Genomic DNA, 16,318 nt, shown 5'->3' on the forward strand with positions numbered 1-16,318 from the left:
AGTGCTCAATTAATATGACTGACTGTACTAAGCACTTGGGACAGTACAGTATAACAATATAACGGATACACTCCCTGCCCACAAGCTCATAGCCTAGAGAGAATGGGGTTGTTGCTTCATTCATTTATTCGATCCTATTTATTGAGCGCTTACTTTGTGCAGAGCACTGTACCGAGCACTTGAGAGAGTACAACATAACAATGAACAGACACATTCCCTTCGATCTTCTTGACCGAATCTCCCATTTTGGCCTAGTTTTGCCACCTGCTCCCAGATCCACCCCATCCCTCCACAAGAACCGGAGTTGAAAAGGTGGAACTGTATGGCGGGGGATAGCCAAGCTCAGCTGTCAGTGCACGTTAGAGAGCTGCGTTGCATGTGGGTTCGTGAAATTGTCCGTACCATGTGTTGGCGAAACATTGGGTGCCTATGAATCGAGATGGGTGGGGGCCTGGGGCTCATTGACATGAGTGAATAAATTGTATGAGGGTGCATACCTTGCCAGTACACATACGCTTCTATGTGTGCGATAATGCATGTGTGTGGAGAGGTTAGCAGCAGGGCCGAGAAGGCCTTGTAGATGACTGGTAAATAATTCATCAAGACAGCTGATAGCATTGTCCCTCACCCAGCCAGATCCAGCCCCTGGCCCCCACTCCCGGCAGGGCTGTCTGCTTCCTCCCTCCCTCCTTTCTTTCCTCTGCCCAAACCAGCCCAACCAGCTCTCCCAGTACCCACAGTGCCCCCCCCCCCCCAACCCCTCTGCCCTGCTGGCCCCAGTCTCTCAGGAGCGGGGCACCGGCGGGGAGCAACGGGACAGCCTGGGGAGTCCAGAGGAGCTCACGCTGGTGGGGAGATGACCCTGCGGAGCCTGGGACCCGGGGCCCTGGGCCCTGGGGGGGGCTGCACCCCTGGAGGGGAGAGCTGGAGCCCAGGAGCCCATATGCAGTAAGTGCCAGGAGGGGGCAGGGGCAAGGATTGGGTATGCTGAGGGTGAGGGGAGTGGTGGTGGGGAGAGAGGGGCGGTGAAGGGGTGGTGGGATGAAGAAACTTGCTGTTCCCCTGGCTGGGAACAGGAGGGCGCCAAGGAAAGAAGATGGGGACAGACCGTTCTCACAAACTATGCCTGTTCCAAATTGACTTTCCCACAGACAGGGTGGCGGTTCTTGGGCATAGCTCTGCCTCCTGAAGGTCAACCTTGAACTATCTTGCCCTTGTCCAGCAATCTCTGATTGTAACTAACTGAGTGAGGCTCTGTAGATGGGGGAAGGGGATACAATCTTAGCCTTGCTTATGCCTCACCCAAGGATCCTTGAGATAACCCCAAACCAAAACGGGGAGATCAGGACAAAGATCTGGAGGAAACTGGAGGGTGCAGAAACCGCTTCTATTCCCAACCTAGCATGGTGTCTGGGGAGGAAACATTTCTTGGAGCCCTGGCATGGCAGTGATCTAGAGCCAAAGTCCAGACTCCCAGTCTCCAGAAACGGCCAAGGAGACCCCAAGGCTAGACCTAAGCTGTCGGACTTCAACTGAGTCGTCCCCAGTGGAGAGCCAGGATGCCAAAAACACCCCTGGAGTTCTTCAGTGAAACCTTCCTTTTGGTTGGGGTTGTTTTTGAGACTATTATTTGTGTCCTCTATGCACTTGAATCTGTACCCTTTGGGCATTTGGTAGTCACCCTACTCTCAGCCCCACGGCACTTGCGCGCATATCCGTAATTTATTTATTTATAGTCATGTCTATCTTCGCCTCTAGACTGTAAGATCACTGTGGGCAGGGAATGTGTCTACCAACTCTGTTGCACTGTCCTCTTCCAGGCACCTAGTACAGTGCTTGCACAGAGTAAGCGCTCAGTAAATACCATTGACTGATCAGGGGATGGAAGACAGAGGATGAGCCCAAGGCTGGGAGGCAAGATCTCTGGGTTATCTCTCTTTGTCCCCAGCCACTGGGAAACTCTTCTCCCCTTCCAGGACCCTGATCAGCAAAGATCCCAGCCTCTGGGGTTATCAACTCAGTGCCTCTTGTATGTAGTGTACCCTCGGACGCTGCCTCTGCCATGGCCCTGGGGTGTGAGAATTTGGAGGGGCTCCTACCCAGGTCCCTAGAGCCCCTGTCCCCTCACTCCTGGTGCAGAATTCTGCATTATTTAACAACTGGAAATCCAGTTGCTCAGCAACCTGGGAACCCGATCCTGGGCAGGAAACTGGCAGACAGATCACATCTCGGAGGTGCGGGGGAGGCAGCGGGGAGTCGGTGGGGTGGGAGAGAGGAAGATTTCCCCCTCTCGCCTCCATCAGGGACACTCCAAGTAAAAGGATGGGCAGTGGCCTTCCCTGAGGTTGCCCTGAGAATCACAGCTGGGCAGAGACCCCAGGAGTTCCCATCAACTCCTAGCCCGCTGTCCTCTCCACCAGGCCCCAACCCTCTTAAATGACCAGGCTGAGAACCTGAAAACAGCCAACATTCAAATAAGATAGGAAACTGAGCTACATTGAATTTGTGGGGATCGAGTTGGTGAGGGGGTGGGCCAACATCCCCGTCATCTGGGGCGGACTCCGTTCCCGTGGAGGAAAGGAAATGGAGGTCTTAGGTTGGGTTTGGGAGACAAGATGGGCTGAGAGACAGTAGAGAGTAGAGAGTTCCTGGGTCCTGGCTCTGGAAGGGAATTAGGGGAGGTGGCGTGGGGCAAGACCAGGAATGGGACTCCCGGCAGGGTAACCCCAAGGCGAAGAACAGAACTCATGTGACAGAATCCTATGCGATTCCTCATGATGTAGACCTAATCCAGCTCAAGGAGGGCAGGAGGCCTCCTCTTAGGGAAAAGGGTGGCTCTGGTTAAATGTTAAACCCTAGACAGGCCAATCCCTTCCCAAGGGCTTTAGGCCAGGACTGACCTGCAAGAAGAGAGTGGAACAACTTGGGCTTCTCTGCCTATGGGGCAGAGTTCAGGCCCCGACTCAGCTTTGCCTCTGATCCGTGAACCATAACTTCCCTGCCGGAGGGAGGCTTCTGAGAATGGGTATGGAATGTCCAAAGCAGCAAAGTTTTTTTGAAAAGAAAGCTCTATCTGTCCTTCTGTGAGGCCAGCACCTGCACTCATGAAACCTCATTTCCATGTAACAGTGGCTGCCAAAAAAAGTAGCATTGGTCAAGGCAATACTAGTAGCTTGGGGATCCCACACTGATATGACCCAGTCCTCTCCTCAAGCCTTCCTTGTAGTCCGAACTCCAGGCATCCCAGAGGGGAAACTGAAGCCCCGAGAAGGAAGGGAACTTGTCCTGGGTTCCCCAGCATGTCAGAGGCTAGGCTGGGCCTAGTATTCCTGCTTCCCTGCCCAGGGGTCTGACCGCAAAACCGCACTATGGTGCCTTTGACAAGGCTAGTGAGGTCAATCTTTAATTACCTTGATAGACTGCCTAAGTCCACCGCCCTGACCACCCCCTTTCCCGGCCCTGAGATGGGGAAAAAAAGAGAAGAAAACAGAGCCTGGAGCGGCCCCCTGTCCCCAGATACCTTCATAGTTCGAATGCACACCGTATCAGCATCCTAATCCATGACATCAGTCAATCAGTCAATCGTATTTATTGAGCATTTACTGTGTACAGAGCACTGTACTAAGTGCTTGGGAGAGTACAACGTAACAATAAACAGACACATTCCCTGCCCACAACGAGTTTACAGCCTAGAGGGTGAGACAGACATTAATATAAATAAATAAATTACAGATATGAATGTAAGTGTTGTGAGACTGGGAGGGGGGTGAATAAAGGGAGCAAGTCAGGGAGAAGCAGAAGGGAGTGGGAGAAGAGGAAAGGAGAGCTTAGTCAGGGAAGGCCCATTGGAGGAGATGTGCCTTCAGTAAGGCTTTGAAAGGGAGGGAGAGTAATGGTCTGTTGGATATGAGGAGGGAAGGCACTCCAGGCCAGAATCAGGATGAGGGCGAGAGGTCGGCAGCAAGATAGACGAGATCGAGGTACTGTGAGAAGGTTAGCATAAGAGGAGCATGTGGGGCCTGGGTTGTAGTAGAAGAGTAGCGGGATGGGGTAGGAGGGGACAAGGTGATTGAGTGCTTTAAAGACATTGGAAAGGAGTTTCTGTTCGATGCAGAGGTGGATGAGCAACCACTGGAGGTTCTTGAGGAGTTGGGAAACATGGTCTGAATGTTTTTGTAGAAAAACAATGCAGACAGCAGAGTGAAGTATGGACCGGAGTGGGGAGAAACAGGAGGCACAGCTTCCACAGCCCTCCACTGCTTCTGTGGTCCTGGCTTCTTCCAGCCCACCTAGCCAGCATAACCCCAACCTAGCCAATGGGGAGTGCACCCCAGAGGTAAACTGCAGCAGAGAGCAAGGCAGGACCGAGATAGTTGCCCAGCCAGGGACACAAACCCAGGAGTCTTGCCTCGTGACCCAAGGAGAAATGTGTGTGTGTGGGTGTGGGTGGGGGTCTTTCTGAAGGCTCCCTGCCCCTGCCTCGCCCCTCTCTATCCTGCCTTTCCTTCTTCCCTGCCTCCTCATCTCTTCCTGCCCTCTCTCGCCACCCTGGACCCCACCCCTGCCCCTGCCCTAGTCTTCTCTCTTTACAGGGCAATGGCGGAGAGCTCTCTTTACCGGGAGCGACTGGAGGTCATTGGAGTGAGTACCGCCTCCCACCCCTCCCATAGGACTCTCACCTGACCCCCTTACATCCCCACCTCAACCCAGCCCCACTCTGCGGGCCCAGGAAGGGGATCAGGGTCAGGTTCAGAGTCAGGCTCCCCCAATGCGGGTGCCGCTCCTCTTTCCCCCCTTCCAGTCTGACCAGGGGAGACCTATTGCCTACGTCCACTGCCTCTCCTGCCCCCCTGGGGCCACCCGGGCCCAACCAACTAGTTTCTCCCAGGGCCTGGCCTCATACCCTGATGCCCCACCGGGCCCAGGAGAGCGGAGAATAAGGGAAATCAGTAGTAAGCGAGTGAACCTTTCCCCTGCCCCTTGTCCCCACAGACAGCTGCAGGACCAGGCTCCAGGGCTCTGCCAATCCATCCCCCTCAGCGGAGTGGCCGGAGATGCGCTGTGTCAGCGCCTTCCTGACCACCACACCCCTCCCTCAGCTCCCCCTCCCGCCCCTTCAGGCTTGGCCCAGGAACAGTGGGGGAGGGGGAGACCAGCCTGCCCCTCAGCCTCTTTTCTGAGCTCAGGTGTCCTGCCCTTCAGCCCTTGTCTCCTTCCTCCCCCTCTCCAGCTGCTCATCCCCTGCCAGAATCGAGGCATCCTGCCCTTGCCCCCTTCCCTACACCCTCGCCCCACCCCCATTCTCCCAAGCCTCCTTTCTCCTCCTGGACCTGGAGGTGGAAGAGAAGGGAAGGAGTGGGGAGGGAGAGAGAGAGCGGGAGAGAAAGAGAGAGAGAAGAAAGACGGAGAGGGGAGGAGGCAAAAAGGAGGAGAGGGGAAGGAGGCAGCAAGCCCCGTCCCTGCCCTGCCCATCCGGCCAGGCTCTGCTCGCCTAGCTCTCCCAGCCAGCCCGGCCCCGGTCCCAGCTGCAGCTCCCACTCTCCGCTGTGTGCGCAGGAGAAACGGCGGCTGCAGGAGGAGATCCGCACCACGCGGAGAGAACTGGAGGAAGAGAAGCTAAGGGTGCTGCGGCTCAAGGTGGGGACAGGGGACCTGCCCCAAGACTGAGGGGGTCATTGCCCTAGTCTGAGGCTGAGGGGATGGGTGGGGGGCGGTGCTGAGGCTGTCCCTGGATTGGGGGTACAAGGTGGGGACTGTCTCCACCTGAGGCACCGGAGTGAAGGGTGGTGATGGCTGTCCTAGATTGTGGGGGCACAAGGTGGGTACCGAGAGGGTTCTGGAAGGCTGTCTCAGAGTAGGGGAGCCTGGGTGGAATTGATCCCAAACTGGGAGGTGATTGGGGGTAGGTGATTTCCTAGAATGGGGGGGACTCTCACTATTCCTGGCTCCCCAGAGGAAGTTCCTGCGGGAGCGGTGGCTGATGGCTGGGACTCCCCACCCTCCAGAGGGGCCTGAGCAGGAAGCCATCTCCCCTGTGGACCAGTCGGAGGCCCGGATCGAGCAACTGGAAGAGAACTTGTTCACGTAAGGGGGAGAGGTGGCATGCAGCAGTGGGAGGGGAGGCTACAGGGAAAGAACAAGCATAGGTGCTGGGACTCAGCCCCAGGCAATTGAGATCCTCTCCAGGCTCTAAAGTTTGCCCTTCTTCTGGCATAACTACCTGGAGCGGGAGGCTGGGAGGCAGGATGCCTGGGTTCCAGTTGCCCTGTCTCCCCCTCCCCTCAACTCCACAGCCTTCAGGCCGAGCTGCAGTTACTCCAGAGCGCATCCACCGGTGCCCAACCCAAAGCCTCGGGCCGGCCCACATGGCGCAAGCTGACAGTAAGAGGGGCCGGGGACCTGGGAGCGAGGCAGGGGAAAGAACTGGGTGGAGTGACACGGAGGGAGGGAGAGAGACAGACAGACAGACAGGCCCAAAGTGAAGGACACACTCATGTGGCTACTCAGCAGGACAGCTCATCCTCATCAAAATCATCTTTATTCTGGGATCCATCTTGTGGCACTGGGGAATCCAAAGTGAAAGTTCAGGTCCTGCCCCTGAGAAATTCATGGTCTAATACAAGGTTAAGCATGAAGAAGCAAAGTCACTGATGGGGAAGGAGCGACACCCCCAGGGGAAGAAGAAATCGGTTGCGGGGGAGGTATAGGGAAGGAGGGGGGCAGAGAAGTTGAAGTGGGAGCAGAAGGAGAATCAGGGAAAGGTTCTTTCCAAACGAGCTCTGGCAATAGAGAACATGTGAAGCAGCATGGCCTAGTGGAAAGACGATGGGCCCGGGAGTCAGAGCTCCTGAGTTCTAATTCCGGTTCTGCCACTTGTCCGCTGTGTGACCTCGGACAAGTTATTTAACTTTGCTGGACTTCAGTTCCCTCATCAGCAAAATGGGGGTTCAATGCCTGTTCTTCTGCCCACTTAAGCTGGGAGCCCCATGAGGGACCTGATTAACTTGTATTTACCCCAGTGCTTAGTACAGTGCTTTGGCAACACGTAACAAATATTATTGTTGTTGTTATTATGAATTATTAATTATTATTATCATCATCATCATCATGAAGCTGAGCTCCAGAGTCAGTGTTTGAGGATGAGACCCTGAAGGGACTCAGGGCAAGGAGGAAGTGGACACTCTCAATGTCTTAGGCCTTCCAAAGCCAGGCCAGGACGCCAGGCCTGCTACGTGGCAGGGACCCAGGATGAGGGGCTAATCTCGATGCCTGTTTTTTCTTTCCTGTCCCTCTGGCAGGTACCCCGCTCTCTTTCCCAAGCTGCCATGGAAGCCACCCCTGCAGGTGAGTGCCTCGGTGCCCACTTCTTTTCAGGGAGGAAGTTTAGAAAGAGAGCTAGACCCCTTAGGTTCTTTGGCTGGGGAAGCAATCGGGGACATCATTCCCCTCTTCCTCTCTTCCCGCCAGAATCTGGCCTGTTGAGCAAAGCTACCTCCATAGATTTTTGGGCAGCCTGGGCAGCTGCAGCTCACCCACCCTGCTCCTTGGAGTTGGAGGCCTGCAGAAGGCAAAGGTGCTCTGATGGTGGCTCCACTTTACTACCTGACCTTTGCAGCTTCCCCATCTTGGCCCTGGAGCCCGGTGGGAGTTCTGGGATTGAGACAGGAGCTCATCTCACCTCTTCCAGGCTTAGGGGCAGGGCAAGAGGCTCCTCTCATCCTCCTTCTAGTCAGGAAGTCTGGTGGGAGCTCTAAGGGTAAGCCGGAGACTCCTCTTCCCCCCGCTGTACTCTTGGCTGAGACTGTGGCTTTTTGTCACCCTGCTAGGCCCCAGGGCCAGCCTGCTCCCCACTGCCAAGCTCCAGAGGTTATTCAGGGGCCACTCTCTCTCAATGGGGCTGTGAGAGCCACGCCCCCGGAAGCCACATCCTGGGGCTACCACACTTCCTCACAGCCCCACCCCATCAATATCCTCCCCCCACTTGGCCTTAGGGTTCAAAATGAAAGTTGGCACCTCTGCCTGGGAGCCAAACTCAGCTCAGGGTGAGGAGAAGGGAAGGGGGAGCAATTCTCAGTGCCCATGGGGAGAAGTAGCCCCCTGTTACCCATTTGGTCCTCCTCTTTCCTCAGATAAGGAAGAAGTTGAGAAAAGGGCATCTCTGCCCGCCACACCCGTAGGCAAGGCTCCAGAGCCTTCTGTGCCGCAGACAGCTCAGCATCCCGGGGATCTCGGGGGAGAGGTGGGTGGAGGCACCTCACCCCTGAAGGAGTGGGGAGCTGCTGACGGTAGTTCCTCAGAGCCCAATGGTCCCTGCCCAATGCCCAGCCCCACTAAAACAGAGCCGGACCAGAAGGAGGCCCCAGGGGGCAGGGAGATTGACATTAAAGAAGGGCCAGGGAGTCCAGAGGAGAGTGCCAGGGAGGAAATGGGAAACATAGAGGGGAATAGCAGGGAAGGGATAGCAGCCATGGAGAAAGAGGCAGAGGAAGAGGGCCGAGAGGAAATTCTCAGGGAGGAGCTTAAGAGCACACAGGGGAGGGCCAGAGAGAGACTGGAGGCCATGGTGGGCAGTGCCAGGGAAGAGCTAGGTGGTCTAGAGGGGGATCTCAGTGAGGAAATGGGGGCCACAGGGAGAGCGATTAGAGAAGAGAAGGAAGGCTTAGAGGATGTGGGCATCAAAGACCTTGCCAGGGAGGGGCTAGAGAACAAGCAGGAAATTACCAGGGAAGACAGCGCGGAAGAGGGAGCCGGGGACAGGGAAGGAAGGGTGGGCACTGGAGAGGAGGGTACCATCATCTGGGTGGAGCGGGTGGTAATTACAGATGAGGAGGACGAGGTGGCGGCAGCAGGTGCCGAGATGACAGAGTGCAATGAGTTGGCAGCAGAGGACAGCAAGATGGCAGTTGAGAAGAATGAGGGACCAGATGAGGAGAAGGAGGGGCCAGCTGAGGGGAGCGGGGGACGCAAGCCTGAGGAGCCAGAGGCTGAGCTGGGAAGCAGGGAGCCAGGGGAAGCCCAGGGCCTGGAGTCAGAGCAGAAAGGACAGGAAGAAGAGGAAGAAGAAGAGGAAGAAGAAGGAGAAGAGGAAGAGGAGGAAGAAGAAGAAGGAGGCAGAGAACAGGGACTGCAGGACGTTGTGTTCCCTGGAGACTCGGAAGCTCTCCCAGGTGATGAAGTGCCGCCCCAGGATTCCGACCCCCCTCAACTTCAAAGGCGGGACCCAGCCCCCTCCCTGGAGCAGCTCCCTGGCCTCTCAGCTGAGCCTCTGGAGCACCAGCCACTGCTGCCCAGAATCCACACTGGGGCCCCCTATCCTAACCCCAGTACCCACTTGGTACCCACCTATGCCGCTGCACCAGCCCCTGCCAGGCGGCCCGAGCCACAGCAAGAGGGTGAAGAGTCGAATGGGCCCAAGCAGAAGTCGTGCCAGTGCTGCTCTGTCATGTGAGCCCTGGGCCAGGTATCCCATGCCCCCCTTTGGCTGGCAAAAGGACCTCAAAGCAGGTATCATCAGCCAGCACAGTGCACCTTTATTGGGAAGGGGGTGGAGTGGGGAGACAGGAAGTGAGGACCAGGCCCCTTATTGGAGTTTGAGGCTCCTACCCCTGCCTGGATCTCACAGCTACCTCGGCAACTTGGCATCAACTTTCAGATTGACCCCCGAAGGGGTGGGAGCTGCCAGAGAGGCAGTCAGTAGCTGGGACAGGCATCTCTTGGGCACTGGGAAGGTCCTGCCAAGATAGAACCCTCTGAACCTCTCCTAATGGCACCAGAGAAGTCAGGATGGCTGCAGGATTGTCCAGGAAGAAGGAGGAATTCTGCAGAGCCAGTTGTGCCCAGTGCCCTGGAGAGAGCCCCCAGGGTTGGGCACTGAACCACACTGCCTGACCCAAGCAGCATCCTTCCCTCACAACTCCTGTCTCTATGCCTCGGCTGCCTTAATACTTGAAAATAAAATCAACTCATTATTGACCCGCCATGTGTGTGAAGTGGATGTGGGAGAAGCCGGTGAAGCATAGGTTCTTACGGTCCACTCCTGCCCACAAACACGGTGGTCTCCTCCACCCCTGACCTTCCCCGTTGTCTGGAGGGCAAACTGAGATGCGGGACCTTAGGACAGAAGAGTAGGGAGGCTGAATCTGGCAGAGAACCTAGGCATCTTACCTGCCACCCAATTCTGCCACCCCACCTCCCGCTACAGTTTGGAGAGGAAGTCGGGAGTCCTGTCCCCCAACTCCCAAAGACAGAAGGATGGCAGAAACAGTGGTGGTTCCGATGGGTTTATTCTTCTGTCTAGGCCTGGGGAACATCGTCGTTGCCCCTAGAGTGGGGAGGAAAGGAGTCGGGGCGGGGAGCCCTCCAGGCTTTGGGACACGCCAGTCATTTCTGGCCCGGTGTTAATCTCCCCTTTCTCTCCCAAGGCTAGTAGGTTCTCGCATTTTTCGGTTCCCGCAGTTTCCTCTGGCCCCCTCTCCCCATCATCCTGCACCTCCTCTTCTCCGGGCTGCATGGTGACTTGAGTGCAGTCAACTTGTCCTGCCGAGTAGAGGCCCAGTTCTTCTGGGGTGGGCAGGAAGTGCCTCTCGTAGCCAAAGGTGTGCAATGGCTGTTGGCCGGCCACTCCAGGCTGTGGTGCAGTCAGGGGCTCCATCTCCTCCACTTCTAGAAGAGGAGGTTCCTGGGGGGGCAGGGCCCTGGGGACATCCTGGGAGGCAACAGATTTGGGGCTGATGAGTTCCTGTCCTGCCCAGGAATCCTCTCGCCTCCAGGGCTGGGGTTCTATATTCTGAGCAGGCTGGACTGGGGAACTGGCGAGGTGGGTACAGGGGTGGGGCTGAAGCCCCCTGAACCACGGGGCCTCCTCCCCCAATCCCACCCTTCTGTTGGGAGACACAGGACTCCTGGCTTCCCCACCAGATCCCTTTCTCCTAGCTCTCACCTCTTCCTCCGTCCAGGCGGCTCTGCTGTTGAAAGGATCTGGGGTGTCCTCCCAGAGCCAGCGGGGTGGAAGCTTGTGGCAGATATGGAGGCAGCTGGTGGGGTATGGGAGAGGATAGGGGTGGAGGAGAGGTGAGAGAGAGAGAGAGAGAGAAAGGGGTTTAGGGTGGAGAACCAGGTATCCTCCCTCCAGCACTGTCAGTCAGTTGATTGTAATTATTGAGTGCTTACTGTGTGCAGAGCACTGTACTAAGTGCTTGGGAGAGTACAGTCTAACAATATAATAGATACACTCCCTGCCCCCAAAGAGCTTACACTCTAGAGGGGGAGACAGGCATTAATATGAACAAATAAATGATGGATATGTACATAAGTGCTGTGGGGCTGGGCAGGAAGATGAATAAAGGGAGCGAGTCAGGGCGAGGCATAAGGGAGTTGAAGAAAAGGAAAAGAGGGTTTAGTCAGGGAAGGCCTCTTGGAGGAGGCCTATGTCAGCCGCAGAAAGGTGATTTGCAGAGTTTCTGCCTCCCACAGCCCTCTTGGGACTGGAGCCAGAAGCCCGGTGTCCAGTGATCCTTTCCTCACCGTTTGGAGAAGGCCAGGCCCAGTCCGCAGCCTAACAGCAGCAGCCCAGGGAGCAGCAGGCAGCCCAGTAACACCTTCCACCTGACTGTGTTCTCTGCAGAAGGACAGGAACGTCAAGGGGCGGCCAGCTGCTGCCCGGTGAGCCCCCTTTAAGACCCAGGCACCTTGCTCCTCCTCCTACAGCTTTGGTCCTCTGCCCCCCTCCCGCGTCAATCCCCTGCTGCCCTCCACCACACAGTCTAAGCACCTGGGAGTTGCAATAGAAGGCTCGGTCCAGGGAATCCTTCCCCGGCAGAGGTGGTAGCCGTCATCCACAGCTTGTAGCGCCCACTGGACACCAGGTTCCGCAAGGTTAGATTTTGGGTGTCTGCACTCACTGAGCCCAGGACAATAGAGAAGCTATGTGTGCAGAGCCGAGGAAGACTGGGGTGGGGTAAGGGAGAGGGATCTGGTATAGCAACTGGGCAGAGGAGAGGGATGGCACCAAGCTGGTCAAGGCCCCCAAAATGAGTGGGCCTGGGTCAGGGCCCCCGGATGGGTGGGCCTGGGTCAGGGACTGGGTGGGCTTCTGGCAGATGGTCTGAGAGTGGCAGGGAGGCACAAAGGGGAGGGTGGAAAAGGAGATGGTGCTCTTACCAATGCAGAGGGTAGGAGGGCTGGTGCCCGCCTGCACATACAGGTTATAACTAATGAGGTGGCCACCACGCTGCCTGAAAGGCAACTGCTCCCATGCTACAACCGGTGCTCCCCCGGGGTCATCCTGTAACCGCTGAAGGGCTGGGCCTGCCGAGGGCACTGGGGAGAGAATGGGGGTGAGTTGGGGTCATCCCCTGCCCAGGCCTTGCCCTTCCTCCAGGCTGCATGCCTCTTCCCGCTCCCCTCCCTCCACTTACCTGTCTCCTGCCCATAGCCCTGGGCTGGCAAGGAGCGGCCCAACCCTTGGGGGAAAATGCCACTCACAACCACCTGGAAGGGGACTGCCGGTGGGAAGCTCCCTATGGGGCAGGAGAGAGGGGGAAAGAGGCAAAGTCAGTGCTTCCTTCCCCTGTTTCCTCTGCCTCCCCCTGTCCCCCTCACATTCCAGCTATTTCCCCTTCTCCCTCTTCAGCTCCCAGTTCTAGGCTTCAGCCCTCACCATTCAGCAGGGCTCTGTGTTCCCCGGCTTGGAGTCGGATCCAGTGAAGTTCCTGGGGAGTTTGCACATCACTGGTCCACTCCACCACATACTCCTGGGGCTCCCCTCCTCGCCCAGGCTCCCAGGTTACTAGCAGCCCCTGGTTCCCTGTGCTCTTGACCCTGACTCCCTCCGGGGCAGAACCTGGACAGGGAGAAGGAGCGAATCAGTCCGAAGGAAGCCAAGTCTCTGCACAGACCAATCGATGGTCTCACCTGGACCTGGTGACCCCGGCACCTTCCAGGGCCCACACTGTGCAAAGAAAGGTTGCAGCCCTTACCCGCACACTTCAGGGTGAGGTTGGCAAAAGGTGTGCGGCCGGTAGGGTTGAAGGCCAGCACCCCTGCCCACTCTGCATCTCTGGGAAGTGAGGCTTGGCAGCAGGGGAGCACAACAGGGGGCAGGTCACAACCCCTGACCCGGAACACCACTTCATAGCTTAGATTGGCCTCATTTGGGAGCGGCTGAATGGGGTGGGGAAGAAAGGGTTAATGTCCCCGTTTCCCCCCCACCCCCGCCACCCCATCCCCCTCAATCTCTGGGGAACAAAATTTCCTTCCAGTGCTGGAAGGAGAATCCCAGCCCAATCCCTCTTGTTTGTCCCACGCTGCCTCCTGCATGCAGCTTGATCTGCCAGTGGAGTGACGGCAACATGACAGCCTACGAGACTGCCAATGGGCCAAGGAGAATCCGAGAAAAGGTCTCCTTTAGCTGCCGGGGGGGGTGGGGGACGGAGACCACTCACCTTCCAGAGCAGCAGGGGGCTGTTACCCCCAGGCTTCGGACTGCAGAGAGATGCCGACACCCAAAGATTCACCAGGCTGCTTGGGGCTGGAGAAGAGAGGTGGGGAAGAGGAAGACAGGGGAATGAACGAGGGGACAGAGTCCCTGAGAGAAGCTTGCCAAGTGGATTCACAAGAGTCTGGGCCAGCAGGGACTAAAACTCAAGAGACCGGTTTCTCGGCACTGGCTGGGGGCCGGGAGAGACCTGCAAAAGGAGGCAACCCCCACCTCCCCTTCCGCCTCGTGCTCACCGGCCGGCACGCTCCAGAAGCTGATACTTGGGCTCCAGTCACTCCAGAAGCCTTTCTCATCCTGGAGTCGGCAGCGGATGGCCACCTCATATCTTCTGGCGGGTTCCAGGGCTTGGAGGATAAAATGGCCCATAAATGTGTCTTCTGGATCCAGCTGGCCAGAGAAAGGGTGGTTAGAAAGAGGGGGAGAGGGGTAATCTGAGCATGGGTAGGCAAGCAGCACAGATAATAATGTTGGTATTTGTTAAGCGCTTACTATGTGCCAAGCACTGTTCTAAGCGCTGGGGTAGATACAGAGTAATCAGGTTGTCCCACGTGAGGCTCACAGTTAATCCCCATTTTACAGATGAGGTAACTGAGGCACAGAGAAGTTAAGTGACTTGCCCACAGTCACACAGCTGACTAGTGGCAGAGCCGGCATTCGAACTCATGACCTCTGACTCCCAAGCCTGTGCTCTTTCCACTGAGCCACGCTGCTTCTCTAACCACCGCAGAGGAGGGGAAGCCAGCAGGTGTCAGCAAACAGAGTCAGATGATAGACAATATGAGGCATAATGAGGAATACACTCCATGTTCTATCAGGGAATACCTCCTCAAACTAAGAAGGCTACATCACGTAATGAACAGTATACATCGCCAACTCTCCATTAGCCATGGCATGGGAACTCTGGCTGGATAATTGTAACTCTTGAGTAATCTTCTTCCCTCTCCTGTCCTTTTAGAGGAGCTATGTCATATCACCAAATGAACAGGTTGAAGTTTCTCCTCTTGCCCACCGGACGGGTGGTGCTAACCAGCACTGAAACGGCCACAGAGACAGGTGTCGGAGGATCGGCTCTAGGAGATGGCATCCCATTTGCTCTACCTTGCCAGGCGATTAACAATAACACCCAATACCTTCGTTTTGTCTAGTGCTTTTAAAGCCTACCCATTTTCACATTAATGACCTCATTTTTGCTCTTGGTACCACCCTGGGTGTTGGTAGAAAGGCAGGCATTATTATCTCCATTTTGCAGATGAAGAAGTTGAGGCATAGAGAGGTTAGGTGACTTGCCCACTGTCACACGGCAGGCTGGTGGGAGAGGTCAGACTCGAACATGGGTCCTCCGGCTTCCAGACGGGTGCTCTTCCACGACAATATGCTGACTCCCCAAATCATGTGATTTCCAGAACATTGTGGGTGCCAGTAAAATGGGAGGGACTGAGAACCGCTAGTGCAGCACTGGGTGGACAGACCTTATTTCTGAAGGGTCACATTACAGGCGCCCCCAACACCACAGGTCGGGAGTCACAAAGGCAGGGCACGGGGCACTTGCACATGGCACTTTATGTCCATACCCTTAATACTACTAACTGTGGTACTGTTAAGGGCTCACTATGCGCCAAGCACTGTGTAGGGATAGATACAAGATAATCGGGTTGGACGGAGTCCCTGTTCCACACGGGGTTCACAAGCTAAGTAGGAGGGAGAACAGGTATTGACACCTCATTTTTACAGATGATGAATCTGAGGCCCAGAGAAGTGGAGTGATTTGCCCAAGGTCACAGAGCAGGCACGTGGTGGAGCCGGGATTAGAACCCAGGTCATGGCCTAGTGGATAGACCATGGGCCTGGGAGTCAGAATGACCTGGGTTCTAAGTCCAGCTCCGCCACTTGACTGCTTTGTGACCTTGGGCAAGTCACTTAACATCTCTTTGCCTCAGCTACCCCTACTGTAAAATGGGGATTAGGCCTGTGAGTCCCGTGTGGAACGGGGACTGTGTTTAACCCGATTTGCTTGTTTCCGCCCCAAGCCTTAGTACAGTGCCTGGCACAAAATAAATGCTTAACAAATGTCATTAGCATGGCTCAGTGAGAAGAGAACGGGCTTGGGAGTCAGAAGAAGTGGGTTCTAATTCCGGCTCCGCCACTTGTCTGCTGTGTGACCTTGGGCAAGCCACTTAACTTCTCTGTGCCTCAATTACCTCATCTGTAGAACGGGGATTAAGACCGTGAGCCCCACTTGGGACAACGTGATTACCTTGTATCTACCCCAGCACTTAGAACAGTGCTTGGCACATAGTGAGTGCTTAACAAATACCATCATTATTATTATTATAATTGACTCTCAGGCCCAGGCTCTTTCGACTAGCCCACAGTGCCCTGTACTCTGCTGCTTCCCCTATCTGTAATTTATTTTCACGTCTGTCTCCCACTCTGGACCGTAAGCTCCTTGTGGGCAGGGATCACGTCTACTAACTCTATCATATTGTACTCTCCCAAGCACTTAGTACAGTGCTTGGCATACAGTAAATGGTCAATAAATACCATTGATTGATTGATTGATCAATCAATAAGGGACTGGTCGATGCCACATGTCCCTTACCCTCATCTGGGAGCTGGAGTGAGAGGTTGCTGCAGGGAGGAAAGGTGACTGTTCGTCAGGACGCAGGGGATATCGGAGGCAGATTACAACACTGATGTAATCCTGCCATCCTGTACACTTCAAGGGCTAGTTAATGGCCGTATAATAGTGTTGGGACAGTGTACTTAGTGAAATGACCCAGGAACCCACCCATTCCTCTTCATTGTCATCCATCATCTGGG

At 55.8% G+C, this 16,318-nt stretch overlaps 2 protein-coding genes across 3 annotated transcripts; one reads left to right on the forward strand and one right to left on the reverse strand.

Moving 5' to 3' along the window:
• The first annotated feature begins 661 nt into the window (after positions 1–661).
• PALM3 (paralemmin 3) lies at positions 662–9,977 on the forward strand. Of its 2 annotated transcripts, XM_007657650.2 has the most exons (7): positions 662–948; positions 4,593–4,641; positions 5,557–5,637; positions 5,954–6,084; positions 6,294–6,381; positions 7,299–7,344; positions 8,130–9,977. In XM_007657650.2, the coding sequence occupies exons 1-7, from the start codon at positions 857–859 to the stop codon at positions 9,446–9,448; spliced, it is 1,806 nt and encodes a 601-aa protein (XP_007655840.1). In that variant the 5' UTR covers positions 662–856; the 3' UTR covers positions 9,449–9,977. The 2 variants fall into 2 exon arrangements, with proteins under 2 accessions (XP_007655840.1, XP_028925609.1); XM_029069776.1 differs by lacking the exon at positions 4,593–4,641 and having other exon boundaries at positions 873–948.
• Positions 9,978–10,264: 287 nt separating this feature from the next.
• IL27RA (interleukin 27 receptor subunit alpha) lies at positions 10,265–14,017 on the reverse strand. The gene is made up of 10 exons (XM_029069777.1): positions 13,732–14,017; positions 13,443–13,528; positions 12,978–13,161; positions 12,659–12,841; positions 12,417–12,518; positions 12,160–12,318; positions 11,771–11,899; positions 11,524–11,617; positions 10,940–11,033; positions 10,265–10,705 (listed from the first exon to the last, which is right to left on the reverse strand). The coding sequence occupies exons 1-10, from the start codon at positions 13,862–13,864 to the stop codon at positions 10,322–10,324; spliced, it is 1,548 nt and encodes a 515-aa protein (XP_028925610.1). The 5' UTR covers positions 13,865–14,017; the 3' UTR covers positions 10,265–10,321.
• Between the last annotated feature and the right edge of the window lie 2,301 nt (positions 14,018–16,318).

The sequence above is a fragment of the Ornithorhynchus anatinus genome, chromosome 7, assembly GCF_004115215.2.
Source record: "Ornithorhynchus anatinus isolate Pmale09 chromosome 7, mOrnAna1.pri.v4, whole genome shotgun sequence".
NCBI classification, from domain to species: domain Eukaryota; kingdom Metazoa; phylum Chordata; class Mammalia; order Monotremata; family Ornithorhynchidae; genus Ornithorhynchus; species Ornithorhynchus anatinus.